Source organism: Microtus oregoni, unplaced genomic scaffold (assembly GCF_018167655.1).
Source record: "Microtus oregoni isolate MIOR12 unplaced genomic scaffold, Mior012 000015F_ref0000493, whole genome shotgun sequence".
In the NCBI taxonomy this organism is placed as follows: Eukaryota; Metazoa; Chordata; class Mammalia; order Rodentia; family Cricetidae; genus Microtus; species Microtus oregoni.
Window position 1 is genome coordinate 11,987,895 of NW_024543074.1, and position 25,949 is coordinate 12,013,843.

At 40.4% G+C, this 25,949-nt stretch overlaps 1 protein-coding gene and 1 non-coding gene across 3 annotated transcripts in view; both read left to right on the forward strand.

Annotated features, from left to right (window-relative positions):
• Positions 1-25,949, forward strand: part of Vmp1 (vacuole membrane protein 1) — a 97,367-nt gene that overhangs the window by 49,018 nt on the left and 22,400 nt on the right. For both annotated transcript variants that reach the window (XM_041664480.1, XM_041664481.1), the window contains exons 8-9: positions 20,545-20,625; positions 25,420-25,536. In XM_041664480.1, coding sequence (XP_041520414.1) covers positions 20,545-20,625; positions 25,420-25,536 — 198 coding nt within the window. The remainder of the gene's footprint in view (positions 1-20,544; positions 20,626-25,419; positions 25,537-25,949) is intronic.
• LOC121457199 lies at positions 18,308-18,469 on the forward strand. Its single transcript, XR_005975698.1, has one exon. It is a non-coding gene; the product is annotated as a U1 spliceosomal RNA (small nuclear RNA).

Here is a 25,949-nt window from a genome sequence, read left to right on the forward strand (position 1 = left end):
GAGCTTTTGCTTCTTGTTGTGCTAAAGATCGAATCCGGGACCTTGTTCGTTGCTGGACGAACACTGTATCACTGAACTACATCCCCAGCCTTGTGGACAGACACTGTATCACTGAACTACATCCCCAGCCATGTGCTCTTTAAGAATGTTCTATCTGAGGCCAGGAGGTGGTGGCGCACACCTTTAATTCCAGCACTCGGGAGGCAGAAGCAGGCAGATCTCTGAATTCAAGGCCAGTCTGGTCTACAAGAGTGATCTCTTTAAAGTGTTTACTCAATATCTTACTTATAGCTAACATCAATTGCCATACAAATTAGAAAATTATTTAGTTAAATAATAAGAAAAATATTAACTCATACATGATAACTGTGCTTTTACTATTTTCTAAGATCAATAAAAACCAGTGTATTAAACAGTTGAATAAATTGCCTTGTCATACTATGAAGTAAAAGGCATTATCCCTGGTTTTTCATTAGTTTGTTGTTGCGAGCAGTTCTGCAGCTTTGTGATTCAGAAGGTTAGTTCTCATCCACATTGACTGTAGATTTTTGTGCATGGTAACAGACGTGTAAGTTACCAATCTGTAGGGCTTGCTTGATGAGCCCTTATCCTGATTATGATTTCTGGACAAATGTACATGGATGCGATATGTAACATTCCTTACTCCTTTGCCCAGATGACTTTAGTGAGCCTGGTATCGGTCTGCACATCTGCGGTTCCCATCTCCTTCATGGCAGATTTCCATATTTTTTTGAATGAACAAGGGGCACGCTTCAGGAAGCCCACTCCATATTTTGTGAACTTGATTGTGTGTTTTTGAGTGACCACCTCCTTGATGGCAGAATGGCCCTTCGTCTTCTTGCTGCTACCCTTCTTTGTGGGGGCCATTCTGCCAGGCCCAAGTTAGAAGTTTGTTTCATTTCTGCAGTAGACACAAAATCTGACTGTACTTTCTAGTTGCTGGGATTATTCCACTGCACTTGGCCTATCCCTGATTTGAGCAAAGAAACCCACTCAAGATCACAGGGCCAGTGGCTCACCTAGCCAAAGTCCAAGCCCATTTTCTGGCTCTAGGGATTAGCATTGTGTTTACTGTACCACAATTTAGCAATAATTTTACTAGGTGTAATGAAAGGTGAAGAGCTAGGGGCTAGAGAGGCAGCTCGGTAGTTAACGACACTTCCTATTCCTCCAGAGGACCCAGAGCAGTTCCTCACCTGTATTGACCATTTCACAGCCACCTGTAACTCCAGCTCCAGCGGAGCCCAACAGGAGCAACCTGAGCTAAATAACAAGACTGTCTCAGAAAACACCATGTAAAAAAATAATTCTGCATATGCTGCAATGTAGGAACCTAATTTCTCTCCAATGAATTTGATATTTTCATCTTACTTTTCTGTAGTACAGTCAATCCTAGGGCCTTGCACGTGCCAGGTGAGTACTCTGTCACTGAGCTATATTTACGGCTCTCTGCTTTGCTTCAACACTCTGGGTAGCCCTAGTAGTCCTTGAACTTGCTACATTTCTGCCTCAAACGCTGGAGTTATGTCCTTGTGCCGCTAGCCTTGCTTCTAGGTGATTTAATTTTACCTCACGTTTGATTCGGCAGCTATTAATGACATATTCAAGACATGCTAGCCCGATATACCTTCCATGGTGCCTTCTTGATGGTGGTTTAAAACTTCTTTGGTAATCACACCAGAATGGTTACACAACCTTTCTAACATTGGACTGCTCATGTAGACAGATGTAGACCATCTCTTTTGATAGGAGCAGTAAACAGGGGAACGTGGATCAACTATAATTAAAATAATTAAGTAAAATGAATAGCTGTAAAACATGACTTAAAGATTGTTTGAAATAGTTTTTTAAATTTATTTTTAGTTCTTGAAGGTAAAGTACTTTAGTGGAATAAATTTATCAGCAGGAAGTCTAAATAAATCAAACACACACACACATAACCTTGGCACTGGTTGCTTTATCATGTTCTCTCCAAGTGGGTTAAAGGGAACATGTAGATTTTACTCAAATTGTTGCTCAGTAACAATGTTCAAGCTACATATTTACTTAAATTCTACTTCTGACTAATGTTTGGATATTCATGTAATAGCTGTTTTGAGAGAAAGAACAATGATGTGTTGATTTATATTTTGATTCCTTATAATTATCTCAGTTACTTTGTGAGTGCCATTTTGAAAGTAGACAGTATTTTTCCACTAAATTCCTTTTGCTCTTGGCTTTCTGTGCTGTTCTTACTCTGTATCTGGGGGAGATAGGCATGAATGAGGGCAGCTTCCAATGGCCTTGAGCATCCAGTGTTTCCAAAAGTTGAGTTCTAAACTAGGCTGGTAATGTAGGTCTGTAGCTCTGTTAGTACTAGGGAGGCTGAAGCTAAAGGCTCATAGGTTTAAGACCAACCTGGGCATCTTAGTGAGACCCCATCTCAAAATAAAAAGTCCAAGAAGGAATGCTACTTGGCACACGAGCACATAGATCTATGTTCAGTGCCTCCCTCCAGTTATGTTCTAGATGGCTTTCATGCAAGATTTTATCTTTCTCTTCATGACCAGCTTTTTAAGCCTTTGTTCCTGTTGTCTGTAACTTGTTTTGTAATTATTTATTTTTATTACATAAGTGTTTTGCCTCCATGTATGTCTGTGTGCTGAATGATGTGGATGATAGGTACTCAGAGAGGCCAGAAAAGGGATAAGATCTCCAGAAATAAAGTTACAGAACATATTGAGTTGCCATGTGAGAGCTAGGAATTGAACACAGGTCCTCCAGAAGAGTAACTTGTGCTTTTAACCACCTAGCCATCTCTCCAGCCCCCATCTGTAACCTCATTGTCATCTCCATAGTTTCCTCAAGTTAAAATCTAATTTATCTTTGGGTCCATTTCTCAATACTGAGAAAATAAAAATATAACTAGTGAACCTGGAGAGATAGCTCAGCATTGAGAGTACTGGCCTTTCCGGGCAGTGGTGGCACATGACTTCAATTCCAGAGAGGCAGAGGCAGGCGGATCTCCGAGTTTGAGGCCAGCATACAGAGTGAGTTCCAGGACAGGCTCTAAAGCTACAGAGAAACCCTGTCTCAGCCTGGTGGTGATGATGCATGCCTTTAATCCCAGCACCCAGGAGGCAGAGGCAGGAGGATCTCTGTGAGTTCTAGCCTCTTCTAGAGGATCTGAGCTCAATTCCCATTACTCAGGTGATGGCTTAAAACCATCTGTAACTCCAGTTCCTGAGGATCCAACACCCTCTTCTGGCCTCCTCACTTACCAGACACACAGATATTGTGCATACATACATGTAGGCAAAACGCTCATACATGTGACATAGATAGATTTTTAAAAAGAAAAATACATGCATGCAAAACTCATACAATTAAAAAAATAAAATTTGAAAGCTGCTAACAGATTAATATCTCAACCACTTGACTTTTTCCCTTGCCTCCGTCTCCAGTCATCCTATAAGACGGATTTACCTCCACAGCATCCTCACCATTTCTGTGCTCCTTTGCTTCTGAATGACTCTTTCGAATACGTCTCGGTATCTACTTTTCATTTCTAGTGGTTTCTTTTTTGTTTCGTTGTTTAGTTGGTTTTTCAAGATAGGTTTCTCTGTAGCTTTGGAGCCTGACCTGGTACTAGTTCTGTAGACTAGATAGGCCTCGAACTCAGAGAGATCCACCTGGCACCAGAGCTCATTACAGATGGGTATGAACCATCATGTGGTTGCTGGGAATTGAACTCAGGACCTCCGGAACAGCAGTCAGTTCTCTTAACCTCTGAGCTATCTCTCCAGCCTGACTGTTTTTAAGTCAGTGTTTCTCCATATAGTCCTGGCTGTCCTGGAACTCACTCTTTACTAATTTTCACCCTAATTTTTTTCAACACCATCCAGAGAAAATTAGTTTTCTGAACAATAAATAACCTGCTCTTGAAATTTTGCTGCTCAGGCATAGAAGTGGAGCTCATTTGGTAGAGTGCTTGTCTAAGGCTTTCACAGGATGCTGTCCTTGATCCCTCAGCAGCATCTACCTGCTGGTGCAGGTCGGAGGAAACAGGAACTCAGAAATTCAAGGTCATCCTCCACTACTGAAAGCTTGGGGCAGCCTGGGCAATGTAAGTCCCTTTTACAAAAGAAAAAAGAACTTAACTATTCAGAAATATTTGGGTTTTACTCAAATTGTATGCAGTGTAAAATCCAGACAATATAACACTTTTCTTGGACCAAACCTACAAAAGCAATCTAATGTTTCTTCAATGTTTTTTTTTTTTTAGATGCTACATTGATTTTGGTTTTGTCGCAGTTTTGTTTGTTTGATGCTTACATGGAATCCAGGTCCTCACACATGCTAGGAAACCCATTTCCCATTGAGCTACACTTCCCACCCAACAGCAGTGGCTATCGGTTTGCTAGAATACCTGTTTAACATGTGTTAAATTCCTTTGAAAAGAGTGAGCTCTAGCCGGGCGGTGGTGGCGCACGCCTTTAATCCCAGCACTCGGGAGGCAGAGGCAGGCAGATCTCTGTGAGTTCGAGACCAGCCTGGTCTACAGAGCTAGTTCCAGGACAGGCTCCAAAGCCACAGAGAAACCCTGTCTCGAAAAACCAAAAAAAAGAGTGAGCTCTGGAGTTGCTGAGGTCAGAGCTTGGTGCTCTTAGTAAAGACACACTGTAATGATTTATTAAACTTGTAAAGACATTACCCTGCTCTGAGGAATTAGAATCCTTCACCTCCCTTCCCTGCTATGTGATGTAGCACTTTTCCATACCTGCTTGCAAGGTTGTCATGTCCGTTCAGCTGCATGTGTCTCTGCTCATTCTTACCAATCAAATTCCTATACTGGGGCTTCTTTGTGCTTCATGTGTGATTGGTAGGTCAGCTGATTGGAGTTTTTGGTAATGGTGGTAGTTTTTGTTTGTTGAGACAAGGTCTCACTGTGTAGGTCTAGAACTCACTAAGTAGACTGATCTAGCTATCCTTGAACTCAGAACTATCCACCTCTGCCCCTACCCTACGAATGCTGGGATTAAAGGTATAGACTACCATGCCAGGCAATTGATTGTTGTTACTGTTGTTTTTTGTTTGTTTGTTTTTTAAGGTCTGTAATAGCCCAGGGTAGCCTTGAGCTCAGGGTCTTTCTGCATTAACCTCCCAAGCCTCGGCATTATAGTCATTTGCCAACATGCTGACTAGGGCTGGGGCCTTTCTTCCTGAACTACCTGGTAATTTTGTTTTTAGGGGTTTTTGTTGTTGTTTTCTTTTGTTTTAGATGTAGTTATGTTTTGTCTGCATGTACATATGTATACTGTTTCCATGCCTAGTGTCTTCAGAAGGTAGAAGAGGGCTTTGAATCCCCTGGAAGCAGACTTACTGCTGGTTGTGAGCCACCATGAGGGTGCTGGGAGTCGAACCCAGGTCCTCTGCAATAACAGCAAGTGCTCTTTGCCATTGAGCCATCTCTCCAGCCCCCTGAAATATCTTTTTTGATTCCTTCCCATTCTTTATTTATCCCTTCCATTCCTCCAAATGTATCTCTGAATTCCACTGGAGTCCCAGGTACGTCTTTCTTAGCTAACTTATCCCTTTCTTTTAAAATTGTTTATGACTTCTATCTCTACAGGAGTTTGTAAACAGGAGTCTTCAAATATATGCCATTTTAACAGAGCCTGCCTAGTTCTGTGTGTGTGTGTGTGTGTGTGTGTGTGTGTGTGTGTGTGTGTGTATTTGTTCAGTAGAGTTCTTGAAGAAATGGTGGGCTATCAATTAAGACAAACTAGCATTGCATGAAACATGTTCACATAAAATTCAGTTTTAGTTTACAACACATAATGTAAAACTAGGTGAGCACTAAAGTCATTTTCTCTTGAAGATTTAACTGTTAAGATAGAGACTCAACATATAATGTTGGCTAGCCTTAAACTCAGAAATGTATCTTCCACTGCCTCTGGACTGCTGGGTGAGGGGTGTGCACCCCTATGCCTAGCTTTGCAACTTTGAGGTTGTTTTTTGGTTTGGTGTTGTGTGTGTGTGTGTGTGTGTGTGTGAGTGTGTACTGGTTTTTGGGGGGATTTTGTTGTTTTTGTTTCTTTGTTTTTTCATGACAGGGTTTCCCAGTAGCTATGGAACCAATCCTGGAACTCATTTTGTAGATCAGGCTGGCCTCAAACTCACAGAAATCCGCCTGCCAAGTACTGGAATTAAAGGCGTGTACCACCACCACCTGGCAGCATCTTTGAGTTTTATGGTGCAAGGGTTGAGGGATAAAAATTACATATACAGGAACAAGTTAAATTGTAAGGCTTTAATTTTTTGATACAGGGTCTTACTATGATTTCTTGTGAGCTCTGCCTACCTCAACCTCTGCCAGAATTAAAGAAAAGTGACACCATACCCAGCCTGTGAGGGCTTTTTTTTAAGTGTGTGTATAAGTGTTTTCCTGCATGAATATCTGCATCATATGTATGCCTGGTGCTCAAAGAGGTGAAAAGCCTGTTATGACCTACTACTCACTTGTCCTGTCCCTTGAAGAGACTAGCCCCACTTATTCCCCCTTCTGCCAAGGCAAGTGGATCTTCCTTCCACTTCCAGCCTGTGCTCTCTCTGCCCATCTTTCTTCCTAAGAGGTTGCTGCAGCCTCCACTCCTCTCTTCCTCTCTCTCCACCCCCTCTCCCACTTCCCTTTTCTTCCTTAATCCACTGAATAAACTATATCCAAACCCTCTCTCTGCATGGCATGCCTATCAGTTTCTCACCTGCCACTGAGGATCAGGATAGGACCAGCTGCGCCAAGGTCTCTCACCCACCCGCCTGGGACCCACAGAAGCCTCGGGTGGTGGGACCTAGCTGCCCGTCTTGGCCGCCCCTCGGGGAACTGTACTTTTATCTAAATCATTACAGACCCTCCATGTGCATGCTGGGAATCAAACTAGGGTCCTTTGTAACAAGTGATCATAATCCCTTAACCACTGAGCCAACTCTCTAGCCCCTGTAAGAACTTTTTTTAAAGATTTTTAAAATATCTTACAGTTTTTGCGAGCTGCTTGGAGGGATGTCTTCATTTCAGATGCCCTCTTCCTCACCTCCATTGTAATAAGCATCATGGGTCCCCAGTCTGAGCTGGGAGTCAGCATCAACCACTTCCACCCAGCTCAATAACTCCTTTATTCACTGATTCTAAGGCATGAGTAGTTCAAAGTGCCTGCTTTTCCAGCCTAATAGAACTATTTTTTATGGCTCTGATCAAAGCACTTCTTCCTTTGGTGTAAAGGCCTCTGAGACAATGGAGCACCTGCTCTGAGGGACAGGGAGCGAATTTTTTGGCCAAGGATGCACTGGGAGTTTGGTGTGGGAGGTTTTTCTGTCTATGTGTTGCTTTTATTGGTTAATGAATAAAGAAACTGTCTTGGCCTGATAGGGCAGAACAGAGCTAGGTGAGGAAGACTAAACTGAATGCTGGGAGAAAGAAGAGCAGAGTCAGAGAAACTGAATCTGAGCCCAGAGGATACATTAACTTTAGGTAATAGTTTTTAAAACAGACTCAGAAGAATTTTCTGGTTTGGGCATCAGTGTTGTACTTCAGATCGTTCATACAGGGTTTCCATGCTGTGAGATTTTAAAATGTGCAAAAATATGTTAAGACAAATAAAAAAGATGGTTTTGACCCCCCAAAAAAATATCTTACAGTTTTCTTTTCATTTTTAAGTGTGTGTGTGTATGTGTCTGTACACACATGTGTTGGGTACCACTAGAGGCCAGAAGAAGACATCTAATCCCCTGAAGCTGGAGAGTTAGAGTTGGTTGAGAACCAAAGGCGGGTCCTCTGGAAGACTAGCGAATGCTCTTTACCACTGAGCCAGCCATCACTCCAGCCCCTGGAAGTTTTAGTTCATATTGAATAAAACAACTTTTGTAGCTTAATGATAATGTGCTTAAGCATGCTCCAGGGCCCTAGTTACAATTACTGTCACCCCCCCCCAAAGTTGTAGAAACATGAAAATTCTTACACAGTAATTTGTTGATTCTATAAGCTACATAACAAGGAGGCTGACGACCTTAGAGGATAAAGGCTGTAGCTCAGTGCTAGAGCAGTTGCCTAGTGTGTGCAAGGCAGAGTTTGAAATAGAGGTAACTCATTTTCTTGATGTGTTCAAAGATTATCTTGTTGGCTACTACAAAGGCAATAGGAAGGGAGGCTGTTATTCTTGTGTGTACAGCTGACACAATAAAATACGAATGTTGTACATATTTACTTGGATAAGATTGCTGTCGATCAGATTGCCTGATACCATCTGTCCAAAGAACCTGCCATTTGTGGGGTTTTTTGTTTGTTTTTGTTTGGGGTGGGTAATGCTGAATTGCTGATTTTGTAGAATTTGTTTATGTATTTGTTTCAGTATTCTGCTGTGTTGTTTTGTACCAGAATTACCAGAATCAGAAATGCAAAAAATCTAACTTCACCTTTTAGTAGACTGCTCTTTTTTCTCCATATTCATTCTAGTTAGCTTTTCTATCATTCATGAGTCTTCTTCTGCCTTCTTCTGCCTGTCCTTACCGTGGCGAGTCAGCCTGAGGCTAGGCATATGTTTTACCACTAAACTACATTCCCATTCCTCTTGTTTCTTTTGGGTTTGGTTTAGTTTTGAGGCAGTGTCTCAGCTCAGTTGTCCAGGCTGTCACTCTTCCTACATCAGGCTGCCCAGCAGCTGGGATTAGATGTCTTGGCCACCAGCCCAGACTTGGTAACTACTTATATTGAGCATCTCTTTAAAGACTAATTTATAGTTTCTAGATTTGTCTTATTTCAAGAGAATGATCTCTTTTAGCTGACAGTGTTTGACTAATATTTGACCTTAATCTATGTATTGAAACTAAATGCCCATATTCAGTATAAATTGTATATTTCCCTTACTAGTTTGTATTAAAGACTTAAAAAAATTTTTTTACCTAGTAAGATCATTATTCTGTCAGGAATTTCAAGTTACTTGCATTAGGTTTATTAGACAGGGAAAGACATTTCCCCTTTCAAAGAACAAAGTGTAAATAAGGGGTTCTTTGGACTTCTGTTGATAATGATAGAATATTTGTTTCATCGTTTGAGTTTGGAGATTGTGGGAAAGCATTTGATAATGGTTACTTGAACACCCCAAGTGCTTCAGCCTTGCATTTCTGTTCTGTTCTGCTGAGCACATTTTCCTGTGAAGTGTTTGCAGTTGCATACACCATGTCAGCGCCTGCTGGTTTTTCCCCCTCTGAAGTATCTGTTCCTTTTCATACGAAGATTTGTGAAAGAGCTCATGGTATAGATGATCTGAAACTAAACAAGGGTCATTTTCATAGGCGTTTAATGTCATTTGAACACTGAGTGCCAGTTGTTGCTGGGACCTGTTTTTGACTCTGTTGAACCCTTTTGCTGGTTGTGGTTTGTCTGGCCATCACATGACTTCTCTGAAAATTCCCCCTCCCCTTCATTTCCAGTAAACTGTTTGAGCAGGCGTGAGTCAGAATGAAACCAGCTTCCCTGTAACCACAGGGCTTGTTAAAGAATTTGTCAACGTGGGACTCTGGAGGGTTTGCATTAAGCTTTGCAGCAACTGCTACCTTTGTGTTGTGTCTGGAGTTCCTAGGAAAAGCTTCCTCCTTTCAGGGTCTCCTGCTTATCTGCGTTTACGTTAAACTGATGAAGTGTTTTAGAAATGCTCTTTTGAGGCACATTGTCATTAGAGATTGTCAAAGCTACCAAGCCTTCCGTAGTTTCTCCTTTCAGATTCAGCCAAACACACCCAGTAACATTTAGGGGTTTGCTGTTATTGTTAAAATTTATTTATTTTTATTTTAAGTGTGTGTTTGCCTGTTTGCATATGTGTGCACTTCATTCGAGTAGGGGTCAGAATAGGGTGCTGGATCCCTGGAACTAGTCATGGATGGTTGTGAGCCACCATGTGCATATTGAACCCAGATCTTCTGCCAGAGGAAGAGCAGCCAGTATTCTTAACTGCTGAGCAGCCATCTCTCCCTTAAGTGGTCTCTTAGAGAAATTCTGTTATAAAGTACCTCAACTACTAGGGCTGTTAAGTTTGTGTACCAAAGATTATTGTGTTTTATTTATGAAAAAAGGTAACACTAAAAACGTCTAGTAGGGGCTAGGGAAATGACTCAGCGGTTGAGAGTGCTTGCTGCTCTTCCAGAGGACACAGATTCAATTCCCAGCACCCACACGGCAACTTAACAGCTGTCTGTAGCTCCAGTTCCGGGGACGCAACAGAGATACCTGGCATGCATGCCCAAACACACAAGACCAAATTTAAAAATATTAATGTTCGGTAATTGTCATTTGAGCACACAGCATGATTTATTAGAATTTTTCATGGCTGCTTTTTGTTTGTTTGCTTGTTTGCTTTGTTTTATTTTGTTTTTCGAGACAGGGTTTCTCTGTAACTTTGGAGCCTGTCCTGGAACTTGCTCTGTAGACCAGGCTAGCCTCAAAATCACATATCCATGTGTCCCTGCCTCCCGAGTGCTTGGATTAAAGGCATGCACCGCCACCAGGATTTTTCATGGCCTCTTTTATTTGTTGTCTCAAGAAACGTTGACTTAATGCTAACTTGTCCTTTAGCCACTTGCATTCCCAGATTTGACACTTTCTTGGTTTTCTGACTCTTGTATTCACTGGTACTGGAAATATAGTTGTGACTTAATTTAAGCTGCAGACTGAATAGCCACTGAGAAGGTTGTCTGTTCCTGGTATATTCCTAGTGTGTTCCTGAGTTTCTTTTCTCTGTGTGCTAGTTCTATGGATTTTGGTTTGGTTGCTTTTTTTTTTTTTAAATTTAGTGTGTTTTTGTTTTAGTTTCCTTTTATTTACTCATGGAGGCTGGGACACATGTCTGCCACAGCATGTGTATGGCAGTGAGAGACAACTCTCCTTCCCCGATGGGATTCTGGGACTGAGCTCAGGCTATCAGGTTCGTGCAGTGTGCACTTTTACCCACTGAGTCATCTCACTAGCCCTTGCTGTGTTTTTGAGACTTGGTTTAATTTAGCCCTATGCCAGGATTACAGGCATTTACCACCACGCATGACTTCCATGTTCATTTCTAAATTTAATCTTGTCATCTTCAATCAGTTATGCATGTATGTATGCACACATGTGTTCAGGTGCTAGGGGGGTTAGATCCTCTGAAACTGAAGTCACAGGCAGTTGTGAATCTCATGCTCAACATGGATTCTAATAATTTTTTTCTGCTTACTCTTCTACAACAATATATACACAGGAGAAAATGTTCTAGAAAATTCTGAAGTAGTTGTTTCTGACAAGAAAGAATAGAGAATAGTGGATGTTTAAAATTGTGTTCTAGCCATATTCTTAACTCTCAGGATAAATTAAATTTTTTTTAAGTTTTGTTTGTTTTAGTGGTGAAACATTTCTAATTGAAACCATATGATTTTCAAATAAAAATAAGAGGTTAATACAATCCAGTCAGTAGGAAAGCACAGTAAGTTAAGATTTTCTTTGGAAATTGGAGTAGAATGGTTTTTGCTTTGTGTTTGCTTTGTTCTTTTCATCTCCACACCTGTTTACGGATACGAAAGAAAAAATATGTAGTAGGTAAGCATTAGGTTACCTTTGTTAACTCACTTACAAATGGCTTCTTTGCAGGTTTTGCATTTCAAACACCTTTTTGTAAAATGCCTCTGGAAAGTTCCCTTTTATTGATACTTGGATGATCTGACTGTATATGGCTCTGTGTTTTTGCTGATGGGTTTTTACATCAGTACCATACTGCTGAAAATGAAAGCCCCCTCTATGCTTTAACTGCTAAGCACACAAGGGAGTTATGGCTCAAGGTCAGAATTAGATGGAAGAAAGGACAGTGAATAACTCTCATTGCCCATTTCCTATGCCAAAGCTGGGTTGACTTTCAATTAGCCAGGGTATTTGATTTAGCGTGAGAGATCTGGGAGCTTTTCTTGCTAGGCATGCTAGGAATTTCTTTTATTAGTTTGCATCTTGGAATGTAAAACACATCTGTCCTGGTTTTAAACTGAGACACTATGTGCAGGCCCTACATTTGATCACTAGCACTACAGACAAACTGTTGGAGTGTGCTTTAGTGACAGAGCGTGGTCTCAGCCCCTAGAACGAGTGTACATACCTGTGCACATGCAGAGCCACGTGCAGCCATGTGCCACATAATGGCGTGTCCAACAGTTTAAGATTATATCACTTGGTGATGTCATATAAACATAGTTGGTGGTATTCAAATTATATAGTGATAGAATTAACTAATTATGCCTTTCTCAAGGTATGTCTCTATCATTAGGGAGTATGTTACTATATTTCAAGTTTCTTTGTCGAATCTCCATGTCTTTCATTTTTTGTATGTGTTTTAGTTAACATTATTAATTATCTAGAATAATGGATTTCATTACTTTACCCTTTGGTTTTCTTGAGGCAAAGTCTTGCTGTACAAGCTCAGACTTGCTATGTAGCCTATACCAGCCTCACTGAGTAGTCCTTCTCCCTCAGTTTCCATAGACCCACTGCCTCTGCCTCGTGTGTGCTGCAATTAGAGATGTGTGCTACTAGACTCCATATCCTTAATCTTTATCAGTCTAAGTTCCCTGTCTCTGGCTGTTTTGTAACTTAGTTTTCATAGATTTGAGTGTTTAATTTAAGATCATCTGAACCGATTGTGACCCTTTTCTTTTTCCCCAGTGACTGGCTGGCTGGTACTGTTACTTGTTGGCATAGAGGATTCATAGGTGTGTGTTGCTTTGGTGGTTTTTGAGGCAGGGTTTCTCTGTGTAGTTCAGTGTGGTCCTGTACTTGCAATCCTACTGTGGAGCACCAAGATTACAATTATATATCCTATCATACCCAACCACTTTGTGCATATGTGTGTGTGTTTGAGACAGAGTTTCTCTGTGTAACAGCCTTGGCTAGTCTGTAGACCAGGCTGATCTTGAACTCACAGAAATCCATCTGCCTCTACCTCCCAAGTGCTGGGATTAAAGGCATGTGCCACTACGCCTGGCTGTGGATTCTTTTTAACTCCTTGAATATGAGAACTAATACTAACCTTATTTATAACAAATGTAGCAACAACAAAACTAATTTAGGGCTGATGAGCTGGATAACTTTTAAAAATGTATTTTAATCTCATTCCAAACCAAAATAAATTCTTAGATACAAATCTTTAAAAATTGAAATGCAGCAAGTGCTTTACAAATTGAGCCTTCTTCCCTGCCCCTTTTAAAAAGGATTTATTTTATTTTTATTAATGTATGTTTGAGTATGTGTAAGAACATATATGCGCAGGTGTCATGGAAGTCAATAGAAGGTATTGAATCCCCTGGAGCTGAAGTTAGGGAGGTTGTGAGCTGTTCAACATGGGTTCAAGGAACTGAACTCTGGTCCTCTAAGAGTAAGCTTTCCTCCTAACATCTGCGCCATCTCTGCAGCCTCTCAGACCCACAGTTAAAATACTATGGTGGTGCATACCTTTAATCAGGAGACAGAGGCAAATGGATCTCTGAGTTTGAAGGATAATCAAGCTTGCATAGTAAGACCCTGTCTCAAACAAAAAGAGTATTAAGGTAGAGTAAGCCAGGCATGGTAGTACATGCCTGTACTCCAAACACTTAGGAACGTGATGCTCATAGGTCAAGAGTTCAAGACAATCTTGGGTTATGTAGTAAGACCCTGTCTAAAATAATAATAATCTTGTGGACTAATACTTTTAACAAGTGTATTATTCATAATTATACCAAACTGACAATAACCTAAGTGTTAGACTAAAAGTAGAATAAATTGTGGTATACCCATACAATAGAGTAACACATATCAATTTCAGCAAATTGGTTAGTCCACATAGATAGCATGAAACAAACAACTAGATGTATTTAATAATGAACTAAAGAAGCCAGACCTACAAGGGGACATACTGCAATAATCCTGTTTATATAAAGCTCAAAAATAGGGAAAGCTGAATCTGTCACATTAAATAGTAAGAAGGATGGTTATTCTGGTGAAAAGAGTCAGTTTAGGGATAGTGTTCTGTCTCCACTCCGTGGAAGGAACATTGGTGTGTTTTTATAAAATCAACCAAAATATGTATTTTCAATTTGTATAGTGTATATGTTGTACAGTTTTGAAAAGAAATTTTTTTTAAATATTTATTTATTTATTATGTACACAATATTCTGTCTGTGTGTATACCTGCAGGCCAGAAGAGGGCACCAGACCCAATTATAGATGGTTGTGAGCCACCATGTGGTTGCTGGGAATTGAACTCAGGACCTTTGGAAGAGCAGGCAATGCTCTTAACCTCTGAGCCATCTCTCCAGCCCCCTTGAAAAGAAATTTTATGTGAGCCAGAAATGGTATCACACATTTAATCCTGGCACTCAGTAGGCAGAGGCAGGCAGATCTCTTAATTTTGAGGCCAGTGTGGACTACATAGATTCAGGACAGCCAGAGCTACATAGAAAGACCCTATCTCAAAAAAAAAAATGTGTGTGTATACATTTGTGTGGACAGGTGCGTATACACACCCCTGTGTATGTATTGGGCCGGAGGAGGGCATCTGATGGCCTGGCTCTGTCACTCTCAGCCCTGTTCCTTTTGGACAGCATCTTTCCCTGAATCTGGACTTTGCTGATAAGCAGCAAGCCCCTGTGATCCACCATCTCCCACAGTGAGGCCTCACATGGCTTTTATAGCCTGAGATTTAAACTCTTATGTTTGTTCAGCAAGTACTCTTACCTGACAAGCCGTCTCCACAGCACCTGCACAAAAGTAAATTTGGTTACATACTCTTTTTTGAAACAAGGTCTCACTAAATACCAGGATTACAATGTCTACCACCACATTCATCTTCACATGCAGTTTTTCACATATATTATTTATTAGCAGGGAGGATACATACATGCCACAACGCGTATGTGGAAATCAGAAACAAGTTACATGAGTTGATTTTTCTCCTTCCACCATTTGGGTTCTTGGGAATCAAATGTAGGTTGTCTCATGGCCACAATTGCTTTTATCCACTGAGCTTTCTTACAGGCTCCATGTGTACTTTATTTTCATGGAAAATTAAAAATTATCAATTTTTATATAATACTTGAAGGTGTAATTTTGGCGAAATGCCATGAAGCACCCTATAGGCAAAATTGAGGTTTGATCAATGGTTTAGAGGTACATTTTTTGCTATAGCCCAAAATACCAAAATGTACTTTGTACTTTGCATTATAGAGCCTACATATTGTAACTGAAATAAATATCTGTAGAAATATTATTGTAACCTGTTCTCTCCTACTAGAGCAGAATAACACGGACTGGGTAAGTTATACACAACAATACTTTATTTGGCTTATAGTTCTGGAGGCTGGATGTTCAAGACAGATGGGCCATAGACCATATGAGGAACTCCTTGTTGCCAGAGAATATGTTAGAGTATATCACTTGGTAAAAGAGAGGGAAGGACCAAGTGGTTAGCTCTGCAATTGTATTCCTACAAGTAATACTATATGGACTGAGCAGGTCGTATTTATATCCTTAGGAATATACACAAGAGTGTGTGTGTATAAAACGTTAAAAAGAGGCCATGAGTTTGAGAGAGAACAAAGGAAGGAATATAGGAAGGGCTGGAGGGAGTAAAGGGAAGGGGGAAAATGTAATTATATTTTAATTTCAAAAAATTATATATATTATAAAATAAAGAGTGGAGGGGATGTAACTCCCCTTTTATGCTGATCACAGGGATGCAGTGGCTACATGAGCTGATCGCCTTTTTTTTTTAATATTTATTATGTATACAATATTCTGTCTGTGTGTATGCGTGCAGGCCAGAAGAGGACACCAGACCCCTCTACAGATGGTTGTGAACCACCATGTGGTTGCTGGGAATTGAACTCAGACCTTTGGAAGAGCAGGCAATGCTCTTAACCACTGAGCCATCTCTCCAGCCCCCCGATCACCTCTTAAAGATCTCTTCTCTCGGGGGCTGGAGAGATGGCTCAGCGGTTAAGAGCATTGCATGCTCTTCTAAAGGACCCGAGTTCGATTCCCAGCAACCACATGGTGGCTCACAACCATCTGTAATGAGGTCTAGTGTCCTCTTCTAGCAGGCATATATGCAAACAGAATATTGTATCCATAATAAATAAATAAATATTAAAAAAAAAAAAAGATCTCTTCTCTCCACGCTGTAGCATTGGGGATTAAGTTTCCGGCATATTTTTTTTTCTTTTTTTTCTTTCTTTTTTTTTTTTTTTGAGACAGGGTTTCTCTGTGGTTTTGGAGCCTGTGCTGCAACTAGCTCTTGTAGACCAGGCTGGCCTTGATTTCACAGAGATCCGCCTGCCTCTGCCTCTCTCGTGCTGGGATTAACGGTGTGCACCACCACCGCCCAGCTGGATCTTCAGATTTCTCATTACAGTTTTTCATCCCTTAATACTTAGGTGTGTGTTTGTGTCTGCCTCTGTCCCCTGAGTGCTGGTTCTAAAGGTGTGCATCACTATGCCCAGCCAACTCTGTGGTTTAAATACTATTTAAGCTATTTCAGTACCAAATCCAAGATTAGAAGATCCAAGATCTATTAGTTCAGAGTAAGTTTTAGCATATTATCATTTTAGCATATAGTCTTTATATAGTTAAGAGTGTGGGTAGGGGCTAGAGAGATAGTTCAATAGTTAAGGTCACTTGCTTCCCTTCCCAGGGACCCAAGTTCAGTTCCCAGCACCCTGATCAAGTGGCTCACAACTGACTGTATCTCCAGCTCTAGGGGAGCTAGTAACCAGGCTCTTCTGGCCTGTCACTTGTACATATTTACATGCAGAAACATACACATGCACATAAATAAAAATAACATCTTTAAAAAACAAAAAGAGGCTGGAAAGATGGTTCAACAGTTAAGAGCATTTCTCCTTACAGAGGGCCAGGTTCAATTCCCAGCACCCACCATCTGTAACTTCTATCCCAAAGGATCCAATGCTGCCTGCTAGGGTCCATGGGCACCAGAAACACATGTGGGACATTGATATACATTTAGGCAGAACACACATCTTTTTTGTAATAAAAAAAAAATTCAATTAAAAGGAAAGAAAGCAGGTTTCTCAGATTTCCTCAAGATTCTAAGACAATACAGTATTCTCCTCTCTGATCGTTATATTCACTTAAGTGCTGCTTTTGAAGAAGTCTTTTCCAGCGAGGCATACTGGTGTGCTTTCTCTTTTTTTTTTTTTTTTTTGGTTTTTTTTTTTTTTTTTTTTTTTTTTTTTTTTTTTTTTTTTGGTTTTTCGAGGCAGGGTTTCTCTGTGGTTTTGGAGCCTGTCCTGGAACTAGCTCTTGTAGACCAGGCTGGTCTCGAACTCACAGAGATCCGCCTGCCTCTGCCTCCCGAGTGCTGGGATTAAAGGCGTGCGCCACCACCGCCCGGCTCTTTTTTCAGTTTTTTTTCGAGACAAGGTTTCTCTGTAGCTTTGGTGCCTGTCCTGGAACTAGTTTTTGTAGATCAGGCTTGCCTTAACCTCACAGAGCAGTCTTTTTTTTTTTTTCTCCTTTGTTTTCTTGCAGCATTGGAGAATTTGTGGCTCATATCTTTAGCTGTTACAAAAGTACAATTGGATAGATGCATGGTCACAATGGGTGGGGCTAGGAAATGGAACTTTCCTTATATTTGGTTTGTAACTGAGAAAACCAGAAAATTGCGAATGTGTGTTATTTATTTAAGTAGAGCTAGAGAATGACCTCGTCCTTGCAGGCTCTTAAATTATGAAATAGATAAAGGTTATGAAATGTGAATACAGAGAAGTGAAACTATAAAAAGTTTTTTTGTTGTACAGATTTTTTAATAAAATGACAATTAAAGAAGTAATCAAATTGAACTCTCCATATTTTTCCCAAAAATACTACAAGATTATTAAAATGAAATGTTCATTTCCTTTTATATTTAACTGGACCGTGGAATGCCTAATATACAAGTTTCTTTGGTAATCTTTCCCTTCTGTTTTTATTTTAAAAATATTACTGGTACATATTTCATTTGACTTATTCATTGTGCTTTAAATAAAAGACAGCAACTTTATTGGAAATGTTCAGGAGCTGCTGTAAAGCTTCAGGAACCCAGGGGTTTTCTGGTGGTGTTGCTGGCGCTTCTGGGTTTTTACAGTGAGTTGATTGCCGAATAACGCACATAGAGTGAGATCTCTCACTTGATGTTTTAAAGGCAAGTTAAAAATACATAGGCAGCACTACTCTAAAATCAACATGAAGAGAACTGTCGCCTTATACACAGTACTTAACCAGCTAGGAACACCATGATCACAAAAGTGGTTTTCCCGGGACCAGGTGTCTCCATTGCACTCCAGGTGTGCTGACCCCTGCGAGTTCCCAAAATGGAGGAAACTCAACTGCAAAATATATGATAGTGGGGGACTGCGTTTATACTTTCATCTGAATGAAAATTTATTTTTAAAAAATTGTATAAATGGTAAAAGTACTAAGGGCTGGAGGGATGGCTCTGTGGTTAAAAGCCCTGGCTACTCTTGTACAGGACCCAGGTTTATTTCCTCAGATCCACATGATGGACCACCTGTTACTCCTCTGGCCCTGCAGGCACCCTGAATGCGCATGATACAGTTTCAATGTACAGACAAAAAGACCCGCACACATAAAATAAAATGAATACATTTTAAAATGTAAAAAGCAAATAGCTGTGAAGTTTTTTTTCAAAAAAAAAAAAAGGCAAATAAATGCCAGGTGGTGGTGCCACACCTTTAATCCCAGCACTCGGGAGGCAGACGGATCTCTGTGAGTTCGAGGCCAGCCTGGTCTACAAGAGCTAATTCCAGGACAGGCACCAAAACTACACAGAGAAACCCTGTCTGAGAGAGAGAGAGAGAGAGAGAGAGAGAGAGAGAGAGAATATGGATAAATAACTTACAACAACGATAAAAACAAAACAAAAAAAATACGTTAGGCTTGGTTGATATGCTTTTAATCCTAGCGTTGAAGAGATAGAGGCAGGGTGATCTCTGCAAGTCCCAGGCCAGCCAGGGTTATACATTGAAACCCTGTCTCAAATAAATACATGACTTTTAACCTATATGGCAACCAACCAGGAAGCAAATTTACATTTATGTTGTAGAACATGTGGGGAAGTAAAAGAATGATGTTCCAATTGGATTTTTATATCTGGGATATTTCAGTTGTAGAGCACTTGAGGGCCATGGGTTTGATCATTAAGACTACTCAAAATTAAAAATAAATCCTTTAAACCTTTATTGGTGTGGCTTGGGAGATGGCTCAGTGAGGAAGTATGAGGACCTAAGCACAGAGAATCATCACACAGGTTAGGGAAAGGCATAGCAACGCACAACTGTAATCCCAGCACTTAGGGAGATAGAGATGGGTAGATCTCAGGAAGAACAGTGAGCGACGCTGTCTCCAGTAATAATAGTAGCCATAGTAACCATGATAGAGGGAGGTGCCTGTAACAGGAAACCCCAGGGCTGTGCACACACTTGCACAGGGAAGCACGCTTGTATGTATGTTACGCATGCATACATTGTCAGTAAGTTGTATTCATGTGGCTTTAAGATTAAACTAAATACAATAATATAACTATGTTTATGAAATATAACCATGAATTTGTTTTTCTAATTTATTTTTGCTTGTTTGGGTTTTTGTTTGTTTGTTGGTTGGTTTTTCGAGACAGGGTTTCTCTATAGATTTGGAGCCTGTCCTGGAACTAGCCCTTGTAGACCAGGCTGGTCTCAAACTCACAGAGATCTGCCTGCCTCTGCCTCCCGAGTGCTGGGATTAAAGGCGTGCGCCACCACCGCCACCCGGCTTCTAATTATTTTTATATATAATTATTTAACTTTATTTTATGTGCATTGGTGTGAAGTTATTGGATCCCCTGGAACTGGAGTTACAGACAGCTGTGAGCTGCCACGTGGGTGCTGGGAATTGAACTCAGGTCCTCTGGAAGAGCAGCCTTAACCACTGAGCCATCTCTCCAGCCTGAATTTCCTGACTAGTGTAAAGTACTTTAGATTTGGTCAAGTACTAATGCATTGGCAGGGGGATAGTTGAGTCCATGAAACTGCATGTTATTTCAGCTAATTGTTTCTTATAACAAAACACAGTGCAGATTTCACATTGACTCCAGTTAATGTTCATGAATTATTTGGCATATAATTGTAACTTTAATTCTATATTTATAGTAACATATATATATATATATATATATATATATATATAGTCTTTAGTCTTGGCACTCAGAGAGACACATGTGTATATGTACACACAAAATCACAAATAGATACATGAATGATACTTTTGTTGTTGTTGTTTTAAGACGGGGTTTCTCTGTAGCTTTGGAGCCTGTCCTGGAACTAGCTCTTGTAGACCAGGCTGGTCTCGAACTCACAGAGATCTGCCTGCCCTGCCTCCCGAGTGCTGGGATTAAAGGCATGCACCACCACCGCCCGGCTTGAATGATATGTTTTAAATCTTTGTTTTCACAGGACTTTGCATCACGGGCAAAACTGGCAGTTCAAAACCTAGTACAGAAAGTTGGATTTTTTGGAATTTTGGCCTGTGCTTCTGTAAGTAGATTATATTTAATTAATATATATTAATTAATTAATCATATATAAATCTCACTAAATGATGTGAATATATTTTGATGATCAGTTTGTTTTGTGTGTATGTGTTTGAGTGTTTTGTGCTCCTGTAAATATGTCCATGTACCACATTCATTCCTCGTGCCTGCTAAGGTCAGAAGAGGGTCAGATCCTCTGGAGCTGGAGTGACAGACGGTTGTGAGCCTCCATGTTTGTGCTGGAGACTGAACTGGGAACTCCGAGCCATCCCTCCAGCAGCTCAGTTTGTTTTTAAAGACACACTCCTGAATGAACAGAAATGTTGTTTGTGCAATTTTTGTTGTTGTTGTTGTTTTGTTTGTTTGTTTGTTTTCTTTTGGAAACAGAATCTTATAATGTAGTCCTGGCTGGAACTCACAGAAATCATCCTCCTGCCTCTACCTACTAATGCTACAATTAAAGGTGTGCCCAACTATACCCAGCTGCTATCACTTTTGCTGAATATATTAATTGAGCTTACTTGCATCGGACAGGTTCACAGTCTTGTTTATTGACTTCAAGCATTTCATTATACAATAATGACTTCAGATCTGAAAGACTTGATTCAGCGAGAACAAAAGAAATAAATCTATTATTCCCCCAAAGAATTAATAATGAAATGAATTAGATAAGTCTTTTTCCAGAGTTTCGAGTATTAACAGGAAGATTCATATAAATATAAACCTGACTTAAGACATCTTACCTCCTATTTAGATTGTTGCCATTGTTTTGGAAGAAAGAGGAATTCAGTTGTCAGAATCATAAAAAGTCAAGGTACTGACATGTACCTATAATCTCAACAGTGGTAAGATGGGAAATGGAGTCAGACAGTCCCTGATATACTCACACACTCGCACACTCACAGTTAAACCAAAATGTCCATGTGTCTAAATTACTGATGTTGATCCTGGAAACACTAGAAGTTTTCATAGTGTACTCCTTTCTATCACAATGATACGACAAATACAAAATGGCACTTTGATAGATCTGTGATCTGTGACATACCAGATGTGGAGCACAGCTATAGCCCAGCTATAGCTGAGGAGTGGAAACAGGAGGATCAGAAGTTCAAGGCCTTTCTTGGTGACGTAGCAGGCTTGAAAGTTACACCTAGGATACTTGAGACTTTATCTCCTAAAGCAGTTTGTGAGTTGATGAGATGATTGAATAAGTAAGTAAAGGCACTTGTGGCCTGAGCTCAACCCCCAGGATCCAAGTAAAGGTGAGTTATAGAACAGCCAAGACTACACAGAAAGACTCTGTCAATCAAAACAATAATCTCAAGAACCAAGTAGTAAATGTTACTGATATGTACTTACATGGTAGAGTGTTCACATAGCATAGGCCAAAAAATAACGGATGAAAGAAAGGAGAAGGGAAAGGTGTTTGCTATCTCAAAGGGGATGAACAATGAGTAGAGACAGTTGAAATACAGTATTAGAAGCCAGGTGTGGTGGTCTTGCTTTTTAAACTCCAAATTTGGGAAGCAGAAGAAGGCAAATCTCTGTGAGTTTAGGCCAGCCTGGTCTATACACTGAGTTCCAGAGGTCCATAGAGAGACCCTGTCTCAGAAAAATTGATAAAATAAATCTTTAAAAGTTTAGCCTGGCATGGTGGTACACACTTTTAGCCCTGCTTCTCAAGGCAGACACAGGTGCATCTCTGAGATCAAGGCTAGCTTGATCTACAGAGTGTGTTCCAGGACAACCAGGGCTACACAGGAACCATGTCTCTTTTGGGGGGGGGGGGGGACAGAAAGAGAGAGAAGAAAAGAAGGAAGATACTGTGTTAAGTGAAAAATACTATGGTACTGAGGAGCCTATTGCATGATAATGTTCTTGATTGGAGGCCAAGAGAACAAGCTGAGAGCTAGAGTGCCTGGGTTCAGATCTTTTTTGTAGGGGAAATGCTTTATTCTGTATAAACATTTTTTTCTCTGCAAAATGAGTGTAATAGATTCATATGGGGTTAGGTGTGTTGGTAAGGCAAACTGCTTAGAACAACCTAACTAGCCAGAACACTTGGTAAAAGTTGTCTCAGTATTCCTGGGGAAAATGAACTTTATTGGTACTCATTTGTAACTGTGTGTTGGAAATTCACTCCTCCATTCTAGACATTCTCTTGATTGTGTACAGTTAAGAGTTAACATAAGTTTAAAGATGAGTTTGACTGCCTAGAAATTTTTTTCTAAGATGTTTTTAATTAAAATTAAAGGGACAATTTATTAGTTTGTTTTGATTTTTCAAGACATGGTTTTTCTATGTAGCTTTGGAACCTGTCCTGGAACTTGCTCTGTAGACAAGACTGTCCTTGAACTCACAGAGATTTGCCTTCCTCTGCCTCCCAAGTGGTGGGATTAAAAGCACAGGCCACAACCACCCTGCTTTTAAACTTAGATAAAATTCCTAGGTTAAAGCAATTCTATAGGATTTTTTTTTTTTTAGTTTGTTTCTTTGTTTACATTGTGGGGGTTTTTTGTTTTGTTTTTGTTTGTTTGGTTTTTGGTTTTGGTTTTGGTTTTTGATTTTTTTTGAGACTGGGTTTCCCTGTAGCTTTGGAGCCTGTCCTGGAAACTAGCTCTTGTAGACCAGGCTGGCCTCGAACTCACAGATACCTGCCTGCCTCTGCCTCCCAAGTGCTGGATTTACAGGCATGCGCCGCCACCACCACCTGGCATACATTGTGTTGTTTTAATATACAAGGGTGTTTTGCCTGCATGCATGTCAGTAACTGGTGCTGCAGGGGCAAGAAGACAACATTGGATCGACTGGGACTAGTGTGACAGATGGTTGTTAGCCACCATGTGGATGGCAATCTGGAAGAACAGCTCCCTCCCCAGCCCTGCAACCAAGGAGTTTAGTTTCAGTTGTCCTTTGATTTATTTAGTTATAACTTCAGAAAAAACAACCGTGATATGCTTGTCTCTTAGTGACTTGATTATCCTTTTCTGAGAGTATCCAACTAGAGTGAAATGTCCAGCAAGTTAAAAGTAAAATGTGGCCTCTGAACTCTGCACTATAGCAGAAGAGCCTTGCACGAGGAGCCTAAATGCAGAGTAAACACCACTGGAGAACACTTGAGTCCTCATTCAGTCATGGCAGTGTTCTTAGAGAACACATGTGGCAAATATTTTTTTAACTTCTTTTCTTTTGGAGTTCAAAAATAAAGTAGAAATTAATTGACTTATAAATGGACCAGCTAACAGTCACAAGGGCAGAATATATCTGTGGGAGAAAAATAAATAAATGAAATGGTCAAAAACGGTTATGATTTCCTAACGTGTTTACGTTAAACTGTTTTAATGTGGGAACGTTTAGAAAGGTATTTATTGTGAATCACTCATTTGTCTGGGACAGAGGATTCCAAACAGCTGCACCGGTGTGCCTTCACATCTCCACATGGCTGCAAGCCTCAGGCTTTCTTAAAATGAAATACAAATAATGAATTATTTTTTGAGACAAGATCTTATTTTTTTAACTCAAATGCTACAGTTACAGGCATATGGCACCAGCAGCTAACAAATGACTTTTTAAATGTAAAAAAAAAAAATCCATCAATAAATGTTATTATGGATTTAACATAATATTCACTGACTATATGAGCACTTCTAGATCATTGTGTTTGGGGTAAGAATTTACTTACAAATCTTCAATAATTTTGTTTTTGTTTTTCGAGCAGGGTTTCTCTGTAGCTTTGGAGCCTGTCCTGGAACTCACTCTAAAGACCAGGCTGGCCTCGAACTCACAGAGATCCACCTGCCTCTGCCTCCCCAGTGCTGGGATTAAAGGCGTGCGCCACCACTGTCTGGCTATCTTCAATAATGTTAAGACTGCCTTCATTCCTTCCCATAGAAAAGAGCCACCAAATGAGCAGAAGTCTACTCAAAGGAATTAAATTTCTACAGATCCGTGGGTTTATCCATTTCTTGTTTGTTAAAAACTGCGTTAGTGTGCTGCTTAGTTTGCTGTGATCTTATAGAATGTGTTGTTGGTTGGTTTTGCTCTTACTCTTTTGGCTTTTGCAGGGCCTACCACTCAGCTCCCAAATAAATCACACACACAGGCTTATTCTTTGTTAGGGATGCCCAGCCTGAGCTCAGCTTGTTTCTTGCCAGCTTTTTCCTTTTCTTACTTCTGTATATCTTACTCCATGGCTGGCTGAGTGGCTGGCCCCTAGCGTCCTCCTTTCCTTGTTCCTCACTGCTGCATCCTTCTCCTTCTATTTATCCTCTCTGCCTGCCAGCCCCGCCTATCCATGCTCCTGCCTCGTTATTGGCCATTCAGGTCTTTATTAGACCCATCAAGTGTGGCAAAGTGACACAGCTTCACAGAGTTAATCAAATGCAGCATAAGCAAAAGTCACACACCTTAAAATAGTATTCCCCAACAAGAATGACAGTCTGCTGTGGATGAGACCCAGTTTAGGGACTCATGTTAGAATTCCTACCCAGTTGTGCTGGAGAAGGGGCTCAGCAGTTAAGAACACTGACTGTGCTTCCAGAGGTCCTGAGTTCAATTCCCAGCACCCACATTGTGGCTCACAACCATCTTAATAGTACCTGATCCCCTCTTTTGGCCTATAGTTAGACATGCAGAGTGCTCGTATGGTCTTCTAAATGTTGTCTTGCATTGACCAGGGAACGTTCTCTGTGTCACATGGTAAGTACTGATTAAAGCAGAGTGCCACATACCAAATTAAAATTTTCCTTGAATTACGTATGAAAGTTTTGTTTTTCTCTCACCCCCCCCTCCCCCCCAGATTCCAAATCCCCTGTTTGACCTGGCTGGAATAACATGCGGACACTTCCTTGTACCATTCTGGACCTTCTTTGGTGCAACCCTGATTGGAAAAGCAATCATTAAAATGCATATCCAGGTAATTATAGCTGAGTCAATGCTTAATGATCTTGATGGAACCAAGGCACTTTTAGTTCCTGCTTCTATCAGTTAGTTACTTACTTAGATAATAGAGCTTGTAATTATAGAAATATGTGAATTTCCTTGTTTGTTTTTTCTTCTTCCTCCTCCTCTCTCCTTTTTCCTTTTTGCTTTATTTTTTTGTTCCATGAAACTATCTAAAACCTATCAAATAAAAGTAGTATTCTCATGTGAGAAAATGCATCATCTTCCTATACACAGTCAAAAAACTGTAGTTTCCTTCCTGACCACCACATGAAAGGGTGCCGGGCCACCTTTCATTGATTCTTATTTTCTGTCACAAATCGACATGGTGCTTCCTCTCGGCACCAATACCCTTTACCGAAAACCAGACAGAGGTTAGTGTGGGGA